Raw genomic sequence first — 22,661 nt, 5'->3', positions numbered from 1 at the left:
TTTTTTTTTTTTTTTTTTTTTTTTTTTTTTTTTTTTTTTGTTTACTTACCTTGGCTGTCGATTTTGCTTTCTTTCTACTTTGCAGATCGAGTTTTCGGCGAAGATTGTAGCACTTTCGAAGTTTATCAAGCTCGTACTAAGGAAATTGTTGCCTCCGCAGTTCGTGGGTTCAATGGTATCTTCTATGGAAATAGTTGATGGTTTGGTTTGTTTTATGTGCTTGTACTATTTGGCTGACTACTCTAATATCACTCCTTTGCGTTGTTGTCTCTGTTTTTATTTTCCTTCTTCTCTTGCATTATTCAGGGACGGTCTTTGCTTATGGACAAACTAATAGTGGTAAAACTCATACAATGCGAGGCTCACCAACTGAACCTGGGATCATTCCACTTGCTGTGAATAATTTGTTTGATGTTATACATCAGGTATTTCTTCAATTTAGTCATTGTCATCGTAGGCCATGGCCAGGCTACACGAAGAGCGTCCTCCACTTACTGTTCTTACTTTTGTTTTGGTGCTTGCATTTAAAAATGTACTAGGAAACACTGACTTGTGGAGCTTGTTTAATATTCAAATGGAAAAAGAAAAAAAAAACGAAAATGGTTTACCACAATTGGACTGTTAAAACGAAAATTAAAATTGTATACTGTTGTAGCCGGGAGAAAGAAAAACAATGAAGGTCAATATAATGAAGCATCGAGCTTGAGTTTGACCCAACTCCTGCTCATCTAATTTATTGAACTATGAGATATGTCTAAGTGAAATCTTCTTGTTCAAAGGATGCGGATAGGGAGTTTCTTCTGCGAATGTCCTACATGGAAATCTACAACGAGGAAATTAACGATTTATTGGTTCCTGAGCATCGAAAACTGCAGATTCACGAAAGTTTAGAGGTGGTGCTTAATTTTAAACTTGGTGCAACTTATTGTTCCATGTCCAAACTTCTTTTTTACTTGTTGATGTTAATTAGTTCCTCCAAATTTGCAGCGGGGAATCTATGTTGCTGGTTTGCGAGAAGAGATTGTTGCTTCTTCTGACCAAGTTCTCGATCTTATGGAATTTGGAGAATGTAATTTAATTTTCGAAATGATAAAGTCTATTGCTTCCTCGTTTCTTAAAAATCTCAATAAAATCCTACTTCGTTTCCAAATTTCTTTTATATTGAAGAGTTCAATAGAAAGCATATTTGTTATCCATTACTGTTTAATTACTGGTTCTATGAACTATTTACCCCTTGAAATCGATGCCTCTGGTTTTTTAGGCTTTTGTCTGTCTGTTCTTATATATATTAGTGACTTCATGCTAATTTTAATATCTTGTTCATACATTCAGCTCATCGTCATATTGGAGAGACAAATATGAATTTGTACAGTAGTAGATCCCACACTATTTTCCGCATGGTAAACTCAATATTCTTCAAATTCCGCGAGTCATATTGCCATTATATTATTTTTCCCTCTCTAACTTACCTAATAATCAAATAGATAATTGAGAGTCGGGATAAAGTTGAAGATGGAGACACTGGAAATTCTTGTGATGCTGTTCGTGTTTCAGTTCTGGTACGTGGTTCCTGCAGTTATCAATTATTTCTACATGTTTTTTGCTTCCGGTATTCGTTTATCAATTACTTTATTATTGTGGTTAGATGACGGACCCATCATCTCCCCTTGTTAGCTAAAAGCTTCTCTCTCATTCAAAAAATTATGGTAAGAGAGAACCGATTGGAACTATGGGGTGTTGTCCTTTTTAATTGAACGCACGACTTTTAGGATTTCTTTTGATGTGAGATATAATGGAAGTAGAGTTGATAGAGGAGTATGGAAAGATGGTGTCTTCTTTTTTCATTTAGCTTGCAGTTGCAGGCTGGTTAGAAGAGGGTATTATAAAACTATTGGCTTTATCTGCACTTAAAGTTTTGATGATTATATGGTGTGAAGGGAGGTCGTCAGTAAAAGTGGAGTGGTGGAGGTGTATAAAATCAACTCAAATGGGGTAAAGAAAGGATTCTCATTCTGGAAGGAAGTATATACCCAAAGTGGGGTCGGAAGATTTTTAAGAAAGCAGTGAGGTGTTTTTCTTTCAAAGAGAAGGGGCTTTTGGGAAGTTTGATGATGTGGTGGAAAGGAGGATGCATAGAACAAACTTATAGTATAAATGAAAAATAGGTGTTTTGTGGGATTGAGTGGAGCAAGGTGATTAGAAAAGTAATGTGGAAAAAGGAGGAAAGAATAAAGGAGGTAAAAGGAGACTTTTGCGGGAATATTGTAATTGAAAGAATTGTATTTAAGTATTCGAGAGTTAAGGTTAGGAAATGGATTGAAAATGTAGTTTTGGGAGGATGGTCGGCTGGAAGGAGGGTCCTTGTTGATTAAGTATCCAAATTTGCTTGATCTGGTGTTCAAAACAGTGAATGATGTGTGGATTCAAGTGTATTGAGTTGTAACAATAAAACAAGAATGGCTTTTGAAGTAAAGGAGAACGATTTAATGTTGCTGCTGGATTTGTTGAAGAATTTTGGATTATAGGAAGACGCGGGAAAGAGGGTGCGATTGCTGTAAAATGGCGGTAATTTATCATGTGGTGTTTAGCGCAGAGATTGGTTAATGGCATGATCTTCTTTGTTTAACTATTTGGATAAAATGTATTTGTGTGGATAGGTTGTCTTGTAGGTCTCAATTAGTGGAAAGAATGCGACGAAGACATACTTTGTGGATTTTAAATCCTTCTCAGTGGTGCTTGTTATTCGGATAGTGAAGATTTGCCTCTTTGTTTTTCTTTTGTTATTTTAGGAGGAAAATGTGGAATTTAGTACTTCAATTGGCTGAACTTGATTAAGTTTTTCATGTCACAACAAAAGGAAATGCGAAGCATTTATTACGTGATACTTTTTTTTCTAAAGAAAAGCCAGAATATTATGGATCAATGCCGTTAAATCTTTTATGAGGAATATTTGGTTGGAAAGGAACAGTTGGCTGTTTGATGTGTATTCGTGCTGGAGTTCTTTATTATGTTAAGATTGATGTGTGTCTGAACAGTTTGGGTATTTTTTAGTTGGTTAATTTAGGAGGGTGCTTTGTATCTTTAGCAGTTGTTTTGTTTGTAATACTTTACTCTCTCTGTAATTATTCATTTAATCAATAAAAAATTCTGTTTCTTTGTAAGAAAATAGGGCTTCTAGTGGTTAAGTGGTGGTGGTAGAGTGTTGTAATGCTAATTATTCGTTGGGGGCTTTTCTAGACAGGGACTTTGGTGGGTATTCATGTTTTGTAATTAATTATCATCGAGAAATTTTTCTACATGTTTTTGTTGGCTTGAGTGGATTGTTATTTCGGGAGCATCAATGAATTATTTATGGTTTATTTTTGGGTTGGATGTTTGAGCATCGTAGTTTTGGAGTTTTGTAATTTTCACTGTTCAAATGAAAAATTAGGTGCATTTCCTTAGTGATATGCAAACAGAAAGTTAAAAACATTAGATTCGATGCAAATAAGAATAGTATTTCATGTTTTTGGTGTTATTAAATATGTGTTTGATAGCAGATTTAGATATCAATCTCACTTTAAAAAGTTATTAGAAATATGTTTGGTAATATATTTATAAACAATAAAAACATTGTAGTTACCAATTAAATATTTGGTCGAATATAAACTGTTACTATCTAATTCATTAACATGTTTTATGTTGTACATTTTATCATGGTATACATGATTTATAATATATATTGTTTTTAATGTAATCCTCCATTTTAAAATTTAAAATTTAAATTCACTGAAAATATAAAAATTCATCTTTAATCTCCATTTTCCGAATTTGTCTTTCATAGGTGTTTCTTATTTTCCTAGTTGTACTAAATGCTTGCAGAATTTAGTTGACCTTGCTGGTTCGGAGCGCGCTGCAAAAACTGGTGCCGAGGGTATTCGTCTTAAAGAGGGTTCCCACATTAATAAAAGCTTGATGACACTGGGAACTGTCATTAAAAAATTAAGTGAAGGTGCTGAGAGTCAAGGGTAGGTTTTTTTTTTTTTCCACTTCTTTGCTGCTTAAAAGAAGGATTGTTGCTGGATGCATGGTTGCTTATTTGATTTATGTTGCAGGAGCCATGTCCCCTATCGTGACAGCAAACTGACTCGTATTTTGCAACCTGCACTCGGTGGAAATGCAAACACAGCAATTATATGCAATATCACTTTAGCACAGGTATCATCTTTTGCCACCAGAGAGATTTTCTTTATTGTTCTTTTAAGTAGTGATACTTTGTTACATCAATTTCTTTGAAGTAGAAAGGATATAAATTCAAGTTAACATTCAGAAAAATGAGGCTTTACTCGTGAAATGGGTATGGGAATTCGTAAAAGAACCTAACAAGTTGTGGCACATGTATTCTATGTTCAAAAGTAAAAGAAGATATCAATCATTTCCTCTTTCATTGTAGTATTGTAATTACAGCTGGAAAGTATAGTCGGTGTTATTTCAAAATTTTGGATTTTCATGGGTTCTCAATTCTAGACCAGAAAGCTATCTTTTCTGGTAATTGGAAGGCAAAAGTTTCTAGTGGGGAGAAAGACTAGATTTCATCAAACTCTTTTGACTTCTTGGTGTGTTAGTTTCCTGCATTTCAATAATTTTCTTCTTTAGAAGTTCACTCTGGCTAGACTTCTCTCCTATGTTTTTCATTATTAGTTACTCTCATATCCCATTTGAAAAGTTTTTTGTAATCTTCCTTTAGATAGGATTTTCTCGCACTTTTGTAATTTCAATTCATCAATGCATTTGTTTATTATCCAATTTTTTCTTTTTTAGCTATTTTGTTAGAAGAGTTCTGTATAAGTTTTTTGTGGCAGCTTTATTAGTTTGGTTGGATAGAGAGTATTGTAATTGGGGATATTTTAGAGAATTACGTATTTGCATTTGTTTTTGAGTTAGATGCTAGAATCTTGTGACATTTGGTACCTTTCAATGGAAAGTCTATTTCTGTTTCTGTTTCTGTTTTTATAATCTATAAAACAATTTCATAAAAAATCTTGTTACCATTTTGGGTTCAATTCTGTTTTTAGCTCAATAGCACTTCAAGGCTTAAAGTGTGATTATTTGATTTTGTGTTTACAAATATGAAGGGTATATCTATTTAATTTTCTCTTACTGAAGTGCCTCGAATTGGTTGTAGACTTCCTAGATTTTAGCAGTCTGTTGAGCACCTGATTGCTTCATTACATATGTTTGAAGGAAGTGTGTATATCTATTACTTCATCCTGATTGCTAAGTTCCTTGATTTGGCGACAGATTCATGCAGATGAGACGAAAAGTACCCTCCAGTTTGCTAGTAGAGCATTACGTGTCACTAACTGCGCTCACGTGAATGAGGTTTTGATCTATACTTAGGTTTCATTTCTTTTTTCCCTCGTTCCATCTCAGATATTTATGCTTTCCTCTGAATAAGTTAATATTTCTGGGCCCACATTTGCTTTTAGTCATTGTGCTTATCCACTTGGTTCATCCAGTTCAATGCTTTAATTCTTTCCTGTAGATTTTAACTGATGCTGCTCTGTTAAAGCGTCAAAAGAGAGAGATTGAGGAGCTTCGAGCCAAATTGCAGGTTAGACCATATCTTCTTTTTCTTTTTCTTCCTTGTTTTCCTTCCTAATAAAAAGGTCAGACTAATCTTTTGTTCTGTTTCTATGTTTCAGGGTTCCCATTCAGAGCATTTAGGGGAGGAGATCCTCAACTTGAGAAATACATTATTACAGGTCAGCAACAATTGTTAATATGATGATCTTTTGTAGGATGCACGGACTTATCCTGGAAGTTTCTATATGCATGTCAGATTGAACTGGAGAGGGAGCGAATGGCTTTGGAGTTGGAGGAGGAAAAGAAAGTGCAGTCTGAATGGGAGAAGAGGGTGCAGGAGCAAGCTAAGAAAATTGAAAATTTGAGTTCTATGGTGCTTTATTCAAAAAGAGATGAGAACCATGATGAAATTAAAAAGGTTCACAAAATAAAAGTGTATTGCATTGATTACAGTTTTCTAATTTCATTTTTTTACAGATTTATGCCTATTGGGAGGTTTCTTATGATCTCCTTTGCCTTTGGGGATTTCTCTCATCATTTTTTTTTTACATTCCCTCCTTTTTTATTATTAGAAGTTCGTTTCTTATCAAAAAGAAAATATTTTGTGTTAATATGTTTTTCTGACTTCTTTTGTCTAGTCTGTACATATTCCATCTCATTTTTGTTATACTGCTTTATTTTTTTCTATCTGACGTTATATCTAGTTCTCTGCTATTATCCTTTGCTTCCGATTAGTCTTCATATCACATCTTTTCAGAGTTTCTTTTTATAAATTGTACCTTTTTTTTACGTAAAAATTGTACTCTTCAATATTGTAGAATAAGAGAAGGGATACATGGTGTCCAGGAAATCTTTCACGGAAGCCCCTTGGAGAGGTAAAATTGTTCTTATTATATTAGCACATGGTTTATATCATGTGTCGCGATTCCCTAGTATTTGAATTTTGAATACTAATGAAACCATCCTATTGTATGCTTTCCAAGTAGTTTAGTAGATTTTTTGAGATATTATTTGTTTTTGGTTGCTTAGCTAATGATTGCTAGAGATAATCTAATGATGTGTAAGCTAGGATGGCTAGAGTAGAGTTCACAAGATGGATGTTGGTTAGAAAAGAAACCAACAACGGAGAGAAGAATAAATGTGGAAATATTTGCATTAGTTTTGGAACTGTAGTCATTAATGGGAGAGCTGAGGACTCTCCTGAAAACTCCTCAAATTGCATCTTATATTCGTCTTGCCTTTATTTCGAGTAAAATTAAAGCGGATATCTCTACCGTATTTTTTCCATACATTTTTTTGTACTGATGCTGATATATGAAATGTTCTTGCAAATTTAGGTCGATTCAACCATCCAATCTATTGCTTCGGCTGTGAAGCCTGTAAAATCCAACCGTGAAATGGGACCACTTCTTCCCTTCGAAGAACTGATGGATGACACTGACGTTTCTAAGGGGGAAACTTGCAAAAAGGGTGAGAGTGATCAAATGAATGTATTAGAAGGGTGTGCTTTTCCAGATCCCTGCGCATTATTGCATGTTACCAATAGGAGAAAAGTGGTATCGAAGAAAAAAAGCTTACCGGGAGTATGGCACTTGTCTTTTACTCTTTAGTTTTTAAATTGAAATTATGGCATTAACATTGTTATAAATTTGGCAGGACAGTGATGTAGTAGATGTCCAAGAAGCATACGAAGATTTGCTTTTAAGGTTTGAAAGTGAGGTATTATTTAGTCTCTCTACCCCAATATTAGCATGATCTCCCCCCTCCTAATCTTTCTTTCTTTTTAATCCTTATTTATTTGTTTATAATGTTTTTTTTGTAGAAAACTGTGAGTGATATAAAAATTGACTGCTTAACAAGGAAACTTGCTGAAATTGATGATCACTATCATGTCAAAAGAGGTGACTTTAATGGGGACAAACAGATGAGTTTACGGGAATCGGAGGCCATCCTTGTTATCAAGCGACTTCAAGAACGGGTGTTTTGATGATCTCTTTATTATTTTATATCACAATTCACTTGCTAGCCAAACATAAATTTCTTAAAAAGTAGGACACGAACATGTTGGGAATACATTTATATATACGTGTCTATAGTTATATATTCGCCTCTTTATTGATAAAACATGTAAAATTGACATAAAAACAAGATATACTTCACAGTCACTGAATCTCAAAAACAAGATAAGGATGTGATAGTGTAATACTTTAGTATTGATTGACATGTAAGGATTCAATCTGAATGTCAATTTGTTTGATTCAAAAACAAGATAAGGATATATTGATTGACATGTAAGGATTCAATCTGAATGTCAATTTGTTTGATTCAAAAACAAGATAAGGATATGATGATTGACATGTAAGGATTCAATCTGAATGTCAATTTGTTTGATTCAAAAACAAGATAAGGATATGATACTGTAATACTTTAGGATTGATTGACATGTAAGGATTCAATCTGAATGTCAATTTGTTTGATTCAAAAACAAGATAAGGATATATTGATTGACATGTAAGGATTCAATCTGAATGTCAATTTGTTTGATTCAAAAACAAGATAAGGATATGATGATTGACATGTAAGGATTCAATCTGAATGTCAATTTGTTTGATTCAAAAACAAGATAAGGATATGATACTGTAATACTTTAGGATTGATTGACATGTAAGGATTCAATCTGAATGTCAATTTGTTTTTCCTAATTTTTAGGTTAAATAATATTTAGAGTCATGTTTAAGGTGTATTTTAGCCGTGCCTAAAATTTAATTTTTACTTTTCAAACATGCCTTTAGCATGTCAGACGTGTCCGAAGCGTGTTTGAACATATCCCTATTCGACACGAACACTTTGCCTGGCATGGTGTCCGTGCTTCGTAGCTAATATATGTACATTATTCAGTCTTTCAATTCATTTATGCTATTTTCTTAGTCGGTACATGCCATCTCTTATGTTGGGGTTTCTTTTTTATTTTTTCATTTTCGCCCTTTATAATTTGTTATTTACTTACAGATAATGATTTTGGAAATGGAGAGATCTTCAAGTCAGCAAAATCTTGATAATGTTGTGGAGCTTGCAACAGAGCAAAATATATGTGCTAGGGAAAAGTTTGACGAGGTAAGTACGGTTCAAATGCCCCCATCTTACTTTGTTTTGCTATTTAACTTGCTATAAATATCTTTATAGGTGCTTTGCAAGGTTGAAAATATTGATGTCAATATTAAAGTTTGATATTCATTACTCATATTTAATTATTTATGATATATCAATTTATAATTTATAGTTTGGGAAAAATCACAGATATCACAAAAGCTTTTAAAATTTTTGTGAATTTCTTACAAAAACTACAATAACTTATTTAAATCATGACACTATTATATTATTTAGGAACATACGACTTTAAAGTCAAAAGTTAAAAAATTCCCTTGTTGTAATATTGACAGAAATCGTAAGTTCGTTTAAAAATGTCCTTGCCACTAATATATGGACAAAAACCTTTATCTATACCCCATCATCTCCCTCTTTCATTTTCTCTCTCCTCTCACACTTTCCCATTGCTCATATTTTTTCTCCTTATTCAATACCATCTTAATCATTTTCTTTCATTCCTCAATCTCTAAAACTTACTTTAAGTAAAAGATATGAAATCTCCCATTTATGAGCAAGTGTCCAAATATAAGAAATTTCAACACCAAAATTGTAAATTCCTTTAAAATTATCTTGAGTTGGGAAGTAACCAATTTGGAAAGTCACAAGATATTCTTATTTTTTTCACTCAGATACTCTCTTTTCCCTCATTCATTCTCTTCTTATCTTTTTGCAATCAAACGTGACCCAAAACTTTGGGTTAAAGAATTAAATCCAACAAAGTCCAAAGATCAAATCTCCTCTCAAAACACAGGAAAACGAGAGAATCACCAAATACGAAAAGGGTCAATAAAAAAAATATCATCTTCGCTACAAATTTGGTTGTGTACATGTTTTTTTTTTTCTTTTCCTTCCCATTGGTACATAAAGGTACCTTTTTATTGCAACATTTTTTTTACAGTCTCTCAGTAGTTCACGTTTATCTTGATAGTAGTTATTTGGTTTTTGAGTTGAGTTTATCTTATATGGCTTTGTTGTTAAGTAATATTGTGAGGTTGAGTGAGTAAGTTTTTAAACTTCCGTAGCTATCTGAAGAGCTGCATTATGCACGTGAAGAAGCCAGGGTAGCTCGTGAGAAGCTTAATTCCCCGGTCACTGTAAGAAACCTCCATAGACCTTCCATCTTCGATTACGGTTTTGAATTATTTGGTCTTGCCTTTCTCCAATTTTCTGTGTACGTTTCTTTATATGTTAAATTTGTAACAATCTTCCTCCCAACATGCTTCTTTCAGGAAGAAAATGTTGACCTATTGTCAATACTTTCAATGGAACTCCAAGAAGTAATTACAGAAATGGAAAACTCTAAACAAATTTCCTCTAGTGTTTCTTCGCTCATCAATGACACGTCTCAGTGTTTTTATGCTATATCTGACATGTTGCTTGTAAGTATTCTGTTCTCTTACTCTTGTCCAGCTCAAGGACTTTCCTCTAGGGCTCATTAGTTGTAACAAAATGCAGGATTTGAGGACTACGATCCATCAATGTGCTGTGCAAGAAAAGCTAATTATTAATGATCATGAAGAGTTTAACTCCAAAATGATGCAGAAAGTTTCCAAAATTGAGAATGAGAAGGTGTGTATATTTGATGTATGTGGTTATAATCCTTCTGCATCCTGTAAGCCAGTTTTAAATATTATTTTCTGGATGCACAGCTTCTTCTCCAAAGTTACTCGGATGATCTCCAGAATCAGATAGAGTTACTGAAGCAGCAAGCTCATAGTTGTGAGGAGCTATCGATGGTAAATATTATTTTTTACTTTTTTATTAGATGTATGCGTTGCAATCCTTCTAACAGATGTGCGTTTGCATATTTGTCTTTCCTACAGGCTCTTTCTGATCATCAGAATGTGGAACAAACTGATTATCTTGCTCAAATCCAAACTCTTCAAAAGGAAATAACATGTTTGTCGTCTAGTTCACTTGCAAGGGAGAAGGAAAGTCTTAGAAAAGATCTTGAAAAAACAAAAGGAAAGTTGAAAGAGTCGGAAGTCAAGCTAAAAAATTCTTTACAAGAGAAAACAAAACTTGAGGTTTGATGACCTTTTTTCTATTTTTCTCCGAATAACATTAAGTTTGGGCCATCAATTTAATAACATTTTTATACTTCCAGGGTGAGAAAGCTGCGGCAGAACGAGAGATAAAACGGCTAGTTGGACAAAATTCTCTTCTCAAGCGTGATATCAATAAACGTGACTCCATTGCTGGTAGACGGCGTGATTCAATTATTGAAAAGAGTTCAAAGGGGCTTGATCCAGACAGAGCAAAGTCCTTTGTACTTCCATATGAACAAATACTGGAGGTAACAGTAGTGGTGTTAAGAAATATATTCATTACTTCTATTGGTTGACTAATGATTGGTAAGTTATTAAAAAAAAAAAAAAATCATACTTTCAATGTTTATACATATTATATTTGCAATTACTTTAACCAAAATTCATATTTGCAATTACTTTAACCAAAATTCATATTTGCAAATATTTTTGAGAATGATGCAACCCAGTTAAATTTTCCTAAAAGGTGAGCCGGTCCACCTAAGGGGAGTCAAACATCTTACTAATAACTTTAATAGTGTATCTCTTCTAAATCACCTGTGGACTTATTCGATATTTTCTATTATTGTCAATTGGAGTTGAACATCTTACTAAAAACTCCAACAGTGTATCTTGTCAAAATCACCTGTGAAATTTTTCGATGTTTTCTATTATTGCCAATGGGAGATCGTCTCTTAAACTTGGTTGCTGTCATTTCTGTTGAGAAGTTTTCCCTTTGCCAATGATTTATCTAAATGATTTAATAATTAATGGACTATAATTGTAAACTTTTCTTTTAGTGCATACATATACTGGTTGATTTTATCATAGTTGAAGCTTTTAGAGTGGGGTTGTTCTTTGCATATTTCCCCCCACGTCTTCTTGTTCTGACAGCCAAATTAGTTTTGTCTTGTTTGGGTATTTCGCCCTAACATACACACTTCTCTTATAAGACAGTTCATTTTCCTTTGAGGTGCAGAAGTCTTATCATCAACCATGCTCCCACATCCGTCAGTGTCATTAAAACTGTTGGAGAGTAAATTCTAGTATATTATTGAGTGAGAAAATAATAATATTTTTACAAGATGAAACTCGATCATAGATCCAAAAATCAGCAATTATCTCAAGTCTAAAAGGAAATTATAGCTCTAAATACGCAAAAAGAAATTATAGCAGGATGGTATATGCTAGTCGTTCCTAGCTTGGAAATCAAATTATCCAGGCTAGTTCAATGTAATGTCTTGGTCAAAAGGTCTGCGGCTTGATATTAGGAAGGTACATATCTCAGGTTGATTGTATTAGTCTCAATCATTCTCACTGATGAAATATGTTAGCTAGATCCGGCTACTCCCATCCCCAAGAAATTTTCAAATTCTTTTGAGAGAAGTTGCTAGGCTATTTCTTAAAAAAGATCGTAGTGAGAATTATATCATCAACACATACTATTAACACCATGTTCTTACTTGGTGAAGAGTTTGATGAATAGAGTGTGCTTAGATTGACATTGCAGATTGCCATCTTTCGAATAAATCTCTCGAAGATGGCACCTGCAAGGATGATAACCAGCGGCTAGGGTTTCAATGGCTGGATTTTGATGGGCTAGAGTTTTTAACTGCTAAGCCTCTGATTACCATGAAGCTATATATAAGAGTGACTTTCAAGTATATTATTGAGTGAGAAAATAGGACTGTTTATTCAAGAAAGATCCCAATCATATATTTGAAAAAACAGCAATTCGCATTAGTCTAAAGTGGAAATTACAGCTATAAATATACAAGAAAATAATATGCCTAATTTACAGCTTGATATTCTACTATCGTTCTAACCTGATTTTTTTTTTCATGACAAATTTTTGCATCTAGGAAACAATTATCATCCTTATTCATTTAAAACTTGTCTTGGAGACGTGTTGGATGATGATTTGCGACTTCTTTTGAATGTTTATCAGGAAGATCACAAGGAGTTGGAAGTTCTTGCCTTTGAGTTAGAAGCGAGGATTGCTTCTCTGGAAGAGCAATTAAGGGCCACATCCGATGAGAAAGAAGAGGCAATATTTAGAAATGAATGCTTGATTTCAGAATTAGAAACTTTAACTGAAAAACTGAGAATAGCAAACATACAACTGACTGCTGTTCAGGATGTCTCCAAACTTGTAAGCTTATGCTTTCATTTCAATAATCGGACATTGGTTCTGTGTGAACTTCTCTTTTCTTTATGAAACATAATATTGTGTCGCTCTCCAGAAACAAAGCTTAGAAGAAGCTCAAATTAAGCAGAAAAACTTGGAAAGCTCCATAGGACTTCTGGAAGAGCAAAAAGAAGAATTGGCCATGGTAATTTGTGGTTTTACATTCGCCTTTTTATAAAATAATAATAAAATTACAAGTTTGGTTTCTAAACATCTAAGATTTTGTCTATCTAGTCCTAACTTTTAATTTTATGTCTAAACGATCCTTGATATGTTTGAATTTTTTTAAAACTAATCGGTCTATTAGACATAAATTAGAATTTCATGTCTAATAGAACTAATAAATTTTTTATTATGTGTTAACTGGTCCGTGGATTCTAATAAACATTGAATCAGTCATGGACCTCTTAACACACAAAATTTAAAATTCAGGAATTTACTAGATATAAAATTGACAATTTAAGGACTTATTAGATACTTTTTAAGTTTAGGGACCTATTAGACATAAAATTGAAAGTTTATGGACCAAATAAAAATAGAACTCAAACTTTGGGTACTAAACTTGTAATTTAATCTTAGATTGAGTTATTCGGAAAACATTTTTGGCTGCGTTTCATGGTTGAACTTGTTGGTGCATTTCCACTGGTTTTGTAGCATCTCACAGAAAGCCTTCTGGAAATGGAGGAGCAAAGGGCAGTATGGTTATCGAAGGAAAAAGCTTATGTTGAAGCAATAGAAAAGAAAGTAAAATCACACGACCTGGAGGTGGCTTCCACATCAAATGAAATATCAAAGGTATGAACTTTGTGACTCAACTTTTCAAGAAATCTGCAGTGGCTGCCTGCATTTTATACTTGGTTTCTCTGTTTTCTTTGAGTTTGAAGTTTTGGCTCTTTATGATGCATAGTTTCATCAAAAACCAGTTTCCTTGTTTTTTTTATCCACTCTGTTTTGGCATCGCCGATTGAATTTTCTAGCATATATTTCATACCTTTTAGATGGAGGCAATAGTTAGAATTTCAAAATGCTGGTGGATAATTAATAGAGCTGTCCTTAAGTTATCGAAAGACTTGATAGGGGATTGCATATTGATTTTGCAAACCAACACCTTTCTATCAGTACTAATATTTCGTCGAGGTCATTTAAAATATATAATGTGCTGATTGTGTTTTGTGATAGCATAGATAAAAGCAAAGCTAACTTTTTAAAATTCTATTAGCACTGTCGTTTTATTATCATTTCTCAAGGGCATATAGTTCTCTAAACAAGGGAAATACAGGAGCCATTTATTAGTTCAACTTAAGGCTTTTATTTAAATGATGTTATCTTTAAACTAAATTAATGTTAGAACATTTAAATTTCATTTCCTGAAATATTAAATGTTTTCGTTAAAAACGCACTGTTTCCTTGTCTCCTTGACTTCGGATCTAGACTAATATTTTTCACTTTTGGTCTAAGTTCTCCCAAATAACATTTACTGTGTTGGACTAAGATGTACCCTACCGAATACGGAATTTACTGTTATTGTACAAGGTACTCCCAAATATGAATTTATTTTTCTGTTTAACCTATCAGCCCTCCTAGAAGAAGCAACCTCATCCTAAAAAGTAGAAATAGCTCCCATCCTAATGGAAATTCTTCTATTTATATTTAAGTCAAATATTACAATAAAAACGTAGTTTTTATCACCATATCTAAAGAATTCGGACGTTGTATTATCTAGAAGAAAATTACACTGTTGGTCCTTGTGGTTTGGTCTAGGTTGCATTTGGGTCCTAAGTTTTTAAACCCACCAATTTGATTCTTGAGGTTTGCACTTGGTAACATTTTTAGTCCCTCTGTCAGTTTTTTCATCAACGACCGACATAAAGTTGATGTGGCACCTTTTTTTATTAAAAAAATATTTTTTTTAACCTTTTTAATTATTAAACTAAAAAAAACATTTGTTTCGTTTTCTTTTTCTCTCTCTTCGTTCTCCATGATCCTCTCCTTTCTCCCTCTCCTCCTTCGGTCTTTTGTCCTCACCGTTAATGGTAGCCACCATTGCCTGTGCTAGCGACTGTACTTTTGTTTCTTCTTATTTCCTCTCCATTCTTTTTCCCCTTTTCTTTTTTTGAAAAAAAAAGGACTGAAATGTAATGGGAAAAGGAAAGAGAAGAAGAAAAAAAAAAACAATTGCAGGCGACAGGTGGCGGCAGTGACCATTGATGATGAAGGAAGAAGATGGAAGAAGAGGGAGAATGAAGAGAAAAAAGAAACAAAATATATATTTTTTGAAGTATAATAATTCAAAATTAGATTTTTTTTAATAAAAATAGGTGTAAGACATCTTTTCGTTTGTAAACTGATGGAGGGACAAAAAATGCTACAAAATGCAAACTTGGGTGGCAAAATTGTTGAGTTTTAAAACTCAATGTCCCAAAGACAACCTAAACCAAATCTGAAGGACCAAAAGTGTAATTTTTCCTATTATCTAGGAAGACCTAATAACTTAAAAAGCCTCATGTAGATGTTTTTTGTTTGTAAAAACTGAATTTTTTTACCAATTTAGATATTCCAACCACATTTCTTCACTCCATTATGCTATGGTGAATTGAAATATTCATTGTGTAAGGTAGTTGGAATTAAATTTTAACTCTGTTTTAGTTGTACTGTTATAACACCAGGTTCAGTGTAGTGTAGTAAGAGTTACACAGATAACTCAAAAGGGATAACGAAAAAATTGGAAATAATACATTTTTAGTGCGTCAAGTTCTAATCATCTCAGGAGACCATACCCAAAGGATAATGCAATTTGATGCAAGTTAAAACAATTTTAATACCAATTTAACCTACGTATTAAAAGACTTCCTCTTTTATTGAGTTCGAGGATGAGAGATAACTGGAAAGACTCTTCTATAGTCCAGACCCTTCTAAGCAGTACTATGTAATATAAAATTAGACGTAAATCACTAGCTAAAATACAGTAGATGCTATGAAAATATATTCTTCACAATGCATAAAGGAGATTGTTCACGTGAAAAGTTCGAATGATTTATTAATGTTTGAATGGTTCTACATGTTTAATATCGAAGCCTGTAGATAGGTCTATTGCTAACATGCAAGTGCCCTTTAATTTTTTCCCTCGAATCTCTGGGTTACCAACATTAACCAGAAACGAGATGAGTCATTATGGTTCACAAGCACACAGTAGACTTGATATAGTAGTTGTAGTGCTAATATAACAAGCTATACATGAACCTTAAAGCTGAAAATGAATAGCTAGTTGTTCATCAAGTTATTATACCTTTCAAGCATTTGAGTTATCCAATTAAGGCTTAGACAAAGTCATAAATAGCCATCAGATTGTTTCGTGAATAAATTCTTACCAGTAATCCATTGATGGATTGCGAAGACATGATGGTTAGTCCATTTTATTTTACAGTATATATTATGGGCATTGCACTTTTCTCTTTCTTACTTGTCTGATGTTCTTACAACCTTCATGCACTTTTATGTCTAAAATGTGCAGTGCTTGCTTGTTATGATGGGTCTAACAGTTATAGATTTTATAATATAGGTGATGAATGATTTGGAGTCTTGTCGTGAAGAATGTGAGGTACTTCAACACAGATTGAGAAGTTCAGAGGAGAGTGAGAGAAGGGAAAAAGAATTCAGGTTTTTTCTAGACTTTCCTCTCAATTGTATCTTCATAGGGTTTGGTAGATCATGCATCTCGTTTTTACATATATTAATTGATGCTTCAAAGTTAAAGGTGGTCTAATCTGTAACTTCGTTTAATAATAAATGTAGTTGTATTAACTGTGAAAATTTTGTTTCGTTGTTCAAAAATATATTACAATACTAATGAAGGTGCTTAGGTTCTTCTTAGCATTTGTATTATGTAGTGCGATTCTTAATATATGATAGCTGTCTATTGTTATTACAAATCCAAAGATGTATGAGAATTTCATAACGCTCCAGTTGTGGAACTGATTTAATATAATTTACTTTAAATTTGTTTATTGAACCTGTCCTCGTGTTCTGTTCTTGTCCTAATTTCTTAGGCAATGATGTATTGGAGCATCTGTGTCATGTTGTATTTGTGTCTGTGCTTCTTAGGCTCAGGTCGCCTATTTGAAGAACAAATGATGCATATTACATTTATTTGTGTTTGGTTAATTTTGCTTATTTATTGCAGTAAGGAGAAGCTAGATATCATAGAGAACCTAAAAAATGAGAAAAATAAAGCTGAGGTTGAAAATGAAGCGATTCAGCAAGTAAGTTCTGTTACTTTCAGCACTTTTATGGATGTGAACGTGACTTGATGATACAAATACTTCAAACGAATATTTTCTTTTGCCATTGGTCTTATATAATTTGGAGCACATCAATCTCTTTTAACAAATTGTTGTGTAAAATGAACATTTTTTAAGAACAATGGATAAGATTTATTTTCTAAATTTTTAATGAGAGATTGGGTATGAGATGAGATCTTTGTCATGAATTTGAATGTTCAATTATTCATTCAAATTTGAAGATAGGTTTCAATGAAAACGATAAACGTATGACTTCTACTAATATCAAGATCTTTTGAATATTATTTTATTAATAGCTAGTGAAATAATACTGTATCTTAGTGAAATAGAAAATTCTTAAGAGGAGGTTTGGGCTTCCTTTACGATGGACTTCAGTGATTATCCTTCGTCTCTCATTCTTTTGATTTGGATTCCCTTTCTGTTATTTTGTTCTAATTTTTTCAGGGATCTTTTTACTCGCTTTTTTTGGCTCCTTTTGTTCATGTTCTTTTCTATAATGTGTTCGTATATACTTTCACTTGTTTTAATAAAAGTTATTTTCAGAGAAAAAATCAAATATATTTAGAATCAAACAAAATATCCAACCAAGTAACACATTGAAAAAAAGATAGGAATCATTCTAGTTTTTCAGTTGGGTTTGGACACCTCTAGTTAATGGTTCACATGTGAAGCTTCATCGATAAAGCAAAAGACAAATGTTTGAAGAAATAATAGGAATGAAACATAACTTATGCTTGATCTTACGTGCAAACTTTAGGATTCAGGTAAGATAATATTTGTAGTTAATCACACGTCTTTTATGTTTCAGAGTATTAGAAACCAGTTGCTTCTTGTAACGAAGGAAAGAGATAATCTGATGATTCAGATTCAAGAGCAGCAAAGTCATTCAATCGAAATAGAATTGCTAAAAGATAATACCAGTGAGATGGTGATGACGAAACTTGCCTGCTTTTTTTTATTTCTTTCTCATGTTGAACCAAGTTTTTTTAACCGTAACATGATATGCTGATGATTTAATGCAGTTAAAAGAAGCAAATCTTCAAACGGAAAAATTGGCCACGAGAATTTCCAGCTTGGAAGTTAAGATGCATGATGTAAGTTCTTGAATATATCGTGCTACTCGCTAAATCTATGTTTCTTTCACTTTTAATGGGAGGAAAGAAAATCCTACCTCTTTATTGAACATTTTTAAATAGATATTAAGCTGCTACATTTTCATGATTATGTTTTATTTGTTACGAACATGGTGTGTGGTGTTGTTGGTGTCATTAAGTAGTATCAGACAAAACTGGCACAAAATTGCTTGCTAGAACTAGCACAAAAAGTGGTTTATAGATTTGAAACTCTTCCCTTTTCCTATTTACAGTTTCCTTTAAAATCCCAATGAATTATGGTATAAAATGGTGGTTGCATTTATGGGATGAAGGAAATTTGGTTGGTTCACATAATCGAAGAAACTGAGCTGTTCAAGAAGCCTCTGGCAGTACATTATTAGGCCACCTTGAAAGATTCTCCTTCACTAGGGCAGGCAATGGCAAGAATACATCGATTAACCTTTAGCGCTAAGATCTCCTAGGATTTTATAAATTTCTAGGAAGAAAAACATTGCACTTCTAAAGGTGATTTGCTAATGAGATATTCTGATTAATAAAATGGCATTAGTTACGGATTAGCACAGACAGGAGTAGGGTATTTCCTGTATCTAATACATATTCATGCTGATTGATTCCGTTTTGGTTCTACGCTAGTTTTGCGAGAGTAAAATAAGACAGAATATGTATCTACCATTATTATCTTATATTGTTCAAGGGAAATCTAACATGCTTGCAAACAGGATGCGGTGCAGAACGGCAAAGAGAAGGCTAAGCTTCGAATGAGGCTGCGAGGAACTCAATCAAAGTTGGATGCATTCCGCATTAGATATCAGGGGGTAGTGGATGAGTCTGATCTTATGGATAGAAAGTATGAGAAGGCTACTGCAGACTTGAAGAAAAAGTTGGCTTCTGAATGTATCGAGAACCTTAATCTTAGGAAGCAGCTTGCTTCTGTACAAGGACTCTGAAGGTAAATACTTATTCATGTGTATCCATAATGTTAAATTTTACTAACCCCTTAGCTCAAGTCTAAGTCATCATTCATTGATCCATCAATGCACCTTGTTTGTACATGTTTCTTTGTACATCAGCTAAAACTGTATCTTTATTTCTTTTACTCGGTTGTAACCTCATTGCCTGTTTACATCACATCGTGTATATATTCCTTTTGTAATAGCTCGAGAAACAAAAAATTGTTTCTATTTATCTTCTAGGTTAAATTACAAAAAAATACTCTTGAATTTTGTCGTTTGTTTAAAACGATGTTCATATTTGAAACTATTACTTTTGACATTTCATTGTCTCAAGAATGCATAGTGGCAACATCCTACTTGTTACTGCCTGGTTGTCAAAAGGGATCGTTTTGTTGGTCTAATATGTGTAGAAAATAGTCCTTGCAATAAAATGCTTCCTTTCTGGCTATTTAGGGGCATAATTAGAACTATTTGCCATTTGAAAACTAAATTTGTAACTTATTCACCAAGAGAGATTAAACACATCAATAAACTGTACGATTTTAACTTCAAACTTATTCATGTTGGGCATCAAAAAGTGAACATATTTGCCTTTCACAATTGATATTCTAACGCACACCAAAGAACTCAAACGCTATGCAATAAAATTCCAGTACAATAACTTCTGATCGAACTTTTAAGAACTAGAAATCAACTGCTTACAATTATATTTAGAAGAAGATGCATTTGTAACATAATCGACTAAGAATTCGCTACACAGAAATAGCTATGGTAAGGTTTAATTCGTTCTACAGCTCATTTTTTAAGCAGGAAAAAATAAACGCCTAAGACATCTGTGCAGGCAGATTCTCTGAAATAATAACTTAATAAATATGAAACAACAGAGTTGAGACACTGATTATCAAACTTAACTGATGCAGAGTCGTAGGTACGGTTCACCCTACATTCCATTTATCTGCCAAATCTTTGCAAATATCCGCAATACAGCAACTAGCACTGAGAGGATATTCAGAAACTGCACAAATATAACACGAAAATTCGTCAAACAATTCAGGATTGCACGGCCAAGATAATCGACTTTTCTTCTCTTTTCTTTTCGGATAAGAAACAGAGTCAAGGTAATAATGCCCAGTAATAACAGTAAAAGTTCGAGCAATTTGCCAACTAGTCAATTTTTTACAAATATAATGCTTAAACCACTCTATGATATCTTTGGAAGTGCTTTCAAATGGTCAAAACTTAAGAAGCCCTTCTACCTCAATGCTTATGTTTGGCTACAATTTAGAAGCCGTCCTTCAAAGTAAATGATATTAAAACTTCATCTTTCAAAAATCTTCTGAAGTTAAAAGTAAATGTACTAATGTAGCCATTTCCTCCTATCCAATGACTTGAAATAAACACGAAAGAAAACGAACTTACTTGCTAAAAGATCATCGGTGTAACCGGTCTCAATTTTCCCATGAGCCATTGCACCCACCTAATACACATTGCAGTAAAGGGAAGTAAGGGGGAGTTGTCATATGTATAAACATAACAATGAAGCATGCAAAAGTGAAATTTCCGGTAGGGAGTTTAAAGATACCACAAAAACAAGGTCTACATCATCTTCGACAGCATCCAGATAAGTTCGCACCTTGACCAACTTGTCTGAACTATGCGAGAAGCCTGATATGCAAGAAAACAGTATGAAAAGTTTCTACCAAAACCCAAAACTCACAATGGGGAAACAGCATTATATAGGCTTACCCATTTTACGAGAATTGGAAGGTAAATACTGTGTTACAGGGTTTTTTATCACCCTGAAAAGCTTCTCACGCTTGCCCGCAGCTGTGATGCTTAACTTTTGTAGCAATTGCACTGCAAAGTATTTGGCAAAACGCCAATGAAAAGGATTCAAAACAGACTCCAATTCGATAGATGTTCAGCCAAATTAGAACAACAAAATCAACTTACACATAACACCATAAAACCGCTTCTGCGTCCTTGGAAGACGAACATATGGTTTGATTTCAATTAATAAACCTTTCTCAGTTTTCACATAAACAACTTTCAACCTCCCAGCCTTTGCAATGCGGCTATCGAAAATCGCCAGGAGAGCCTGAATCATTCATATTTAATATCACTTATGGTACTCAAATATCAACGTAAACAATTCGCTCTCTCCTATCCAATTGGAAAAACAACAGTGAGCTACAGCTGCTTACTTGATGCAGGATGTCAGGTCTGTAATCCCCAGGATTTCTATTGTTTCTCCGCAAAAAATTGGAGTGGTCGTCGGAATTCAACAGCTGGTAATTCTAAAACAAAAAAAAATTGAAATCCAGTTTATAAAAACAGAGAATGGAAAGTAAATAGTAAGTTCAAACTTCAAAAACGCATAAAAAAGCTCAGTTAAACGCCATAATCGAATTAAATCCTAAAACTCCAAAGCAGCAAACCAAAAAACGAAGCATAAAAAAGAGAATACCTACCTTCCCAACTTTGGCGACCTCCAGAGAAGCTCGTTCGAGGACGAAGATGACACCAGCCTTACTATCACTCTTGGGGTCTTTCGGAACGATTGGAATACCTTCAAGCTCGTGGAAGTTTTCTTCTGCTGCTTCATTCTCTGGTTGTTCATCAGGTTCGTTCTCCACCATAGCCTTCTTGGCCGAAGCGGTCGATTCTTCGCCATCATCGTCTCTGTCGTATCTTTCCGCCTTCTTTCTCTTCTTCCCTTTCGCCGCAAACGGTCGAACCATTGTTCTTCTTTGAGCTCGAACTCGCTTAACAGTAGGCGCGAAGAGAGGGTTGTAGCCGAAGCTTAGCGCTGAAACCCTTGAACTCGATATGGTTTTGTCATACAAACTTTAAAGCGTGCCCTGCAGCTGGGCTTACGGGCTGGGCTCTCAATTTTTTCTTATTGCGCCCCCGAAGTTCTTATTGGGCTTTCAAATTGTTCATATTGGGCTTGGCCTCTCAGCTTTGTCTTATTGGGCTTTCGAATTGTTAACATTGGGCTGGGCTCTGTTTTATCTTATTTGGGCTTTCAAAATGTTAATATTGGGCTTGGGCTCTCAGATTGGGCTGGGCTCTGTTTTATCTTATTTGGGCTTTCAAAATGTTAATATTGGGCTTGGGCTCTCAGTTTGGGCTGGGCTCTGTTTTATCTTATTTGGGCTTTCAAAATGTTAATATTGGGCTTGGGCTCTCAGTTTTGTATTATTGGGCTTTCGAATTGTTAATATTGGGCTTGGGCTCTCAGTTTTATCTTATTTGGGCTTTCAAAATGTTAATATTGGGCTTGGGCTCTCAGTTTTGTATTATTGGGCTTTCGAATAGTTAATATTGGGCTTGGGCTCTCAGTTTATCTTAATGGGCTTTCGAAA

The 22,661-nt window shown here is 33.9% G+C and overlaps 2 protein-coding genes across 3 annotated transcripts in view; one reads left to right on the top strand and one right to left on the bottom strand.

Moving 5' to 3' along the window:
• The window catches only part of LOC111442392 (kinesin-like protein KIN-7O), a 20,341-nt gene extending 811 nt beyond the window's left edge, over nt 1-19,530 (top strand). Inside the window, exons 2-32 of the mRNA XM_023079783.1 lie at nt 86-175; nt 307-425; nt 780-893; nt 988-1,069; nt 1,333-1,400; nt 1,485-1,559; nt 3,862-4,007; nt 4,095-4,197; nt 5,281-5,361; nt 5,525-5,593; nt 5,685-5,744; nt 5,822-5,983; nt 6,384-6,440; nt 6,903-7,148; nt 7,222-7,284; nt 7,388-7,543; nt 8,575-8,679; nt 9,735-9,806; nt 9,942-10,091; nt 10,168-10,281; nt 10,362-10,448; nt 10,536-10,739; nt 10,820-11,008; nt 12,688-12,891; nt 12,983-13,072; nt 13,582-13,722; nt 16,487-16,584; nt 17,108-17,186; nt 18,034-18,153; nt 18,248-18,319; nt 19,060-19,530. Of these exons, the coding sequence (XP_022935551.1) occupies nt 86-175; nt 307-425; nt 780-893; nt 988-1,069; nt 1,333-1,400; nt 1,485-1,559; nt 3,862-4,007; nt 4,095-4,197; nt 5,281-5,361; nt 5,525-5,593; nt 5,685-5,744; nt 5,822-5,983; nt 6,384-6,440; nt 6,903-7,148; nt 7,222-7,284; nt 7,388-7,543; nt 8,575-8,679; nt 9,735-9,806; nt 9,942-10,091; nt 10,168-10,281; nt 10,362-10,448; nt 10,536-10,739; nt 10,820-11,008; nt 12,688-12,891; nt 12,983-13,072; nt 13,582-13,722; nt 16,487-16,584; nt 17,108-17,186; nt 18,034-18,153; nt 18,248-18,319; nt 19,060-19,287 (3,644 nt within the window). The 3' untranslated portion in view covers nt 19,288-19,530. The remainder of the gene's footprint in view (nt 1-85; nt 176-306; nt 426-779; nt 894-987; nt 1,070-1,332; nt 1,401-1,484; nt 1,560-3,861; nt 4,008-4,094; nt 4,198-5,280; nt 5,362-5,524; nt 5,594-5,684; nt 5,745-5,821; nt 5,984-6,383; nt 6,441-6,902; nt 7,149-7,221; nt 7,285-7,387; nt 7,544-8,574; nt 8,680-9,734; nt 9,807-9,941; nt 10,092-10,167; nt 10,282-10,361; nt 10,449-10,535; nt 10,740-10,819; nt 11,009-12,687; nt 12,892-12,982; nt 13,073-13,581; nt 13,723-16,486; nt 16,585-17,107; nt 17,187-18,033; nt 18,154-18,247; nt 18,320-19,059) is intronic.
• A 437-nt stretch (nt 19,531-19,967) lies between these two features.
• On the bottom strand, nt 19,968-22,116 carry LOC111442430 (ribosomal RNA small subunit methyltransferase nep-1). Of its 2 annotated transcripts, XR_002710295.1 has the most exons (8): nt 21,765-22,116; nt 21,498-21,590; nt 21,247-21,391; nt 21,040-21,150; nt 20,876-20,958; nt 20,713-20,770; nt 20,143-20,308; nt 19,968-20,109 (listed from the first exon to the last, which is right to left on the bottom strand). XR_002710295.1 is itself a non-coding variant. In XM_023079854.1 (7 exons), the coding sequence occupies exons 1-7, from the start codon at nt 22,032-22,034 to the stop codon at nt 20,229-20,231; spliced, it is 840 nt and encodes a 279-aa protein (XP_022935622.1). In that variant the 5' UTR covers nt 22,035-22,116; the 3' UTR covers nt 19,968-20,228. The 2 variants fall into 2 exon arrangements, 1 of the variants encoding a protein (XP_022935622.1); XM_023079854.1 differs by having other exon boundaries at nt 19,968-20,308.
• Nucleotides 22,117-22,661: the final 545 nt, after the last annotated feature.

Source organism: Cucurbita moschata, unplaced genomic scaffold (genome assembly GCF_002738365.1).
Source record: "Cucurbita moschata cultivar Rifu unplaced genomic scaffold, Cmos_1.0 Cmo_Scf00004, whole genome shotgun sequence".
Classification (NCBI taxonomy): domain Eukaryota; kingdom Viridiplantae; phylum Streptophyta; class Magnoliopsida; order Cucurbitales; family Cucurbitaceae; genus Cucurbita; species Cucurbita moschata.
Note: the sequence above shows the minus strand (reverse complement) of the source record. Positions and strands in the feature narration are given on the sequence as shown.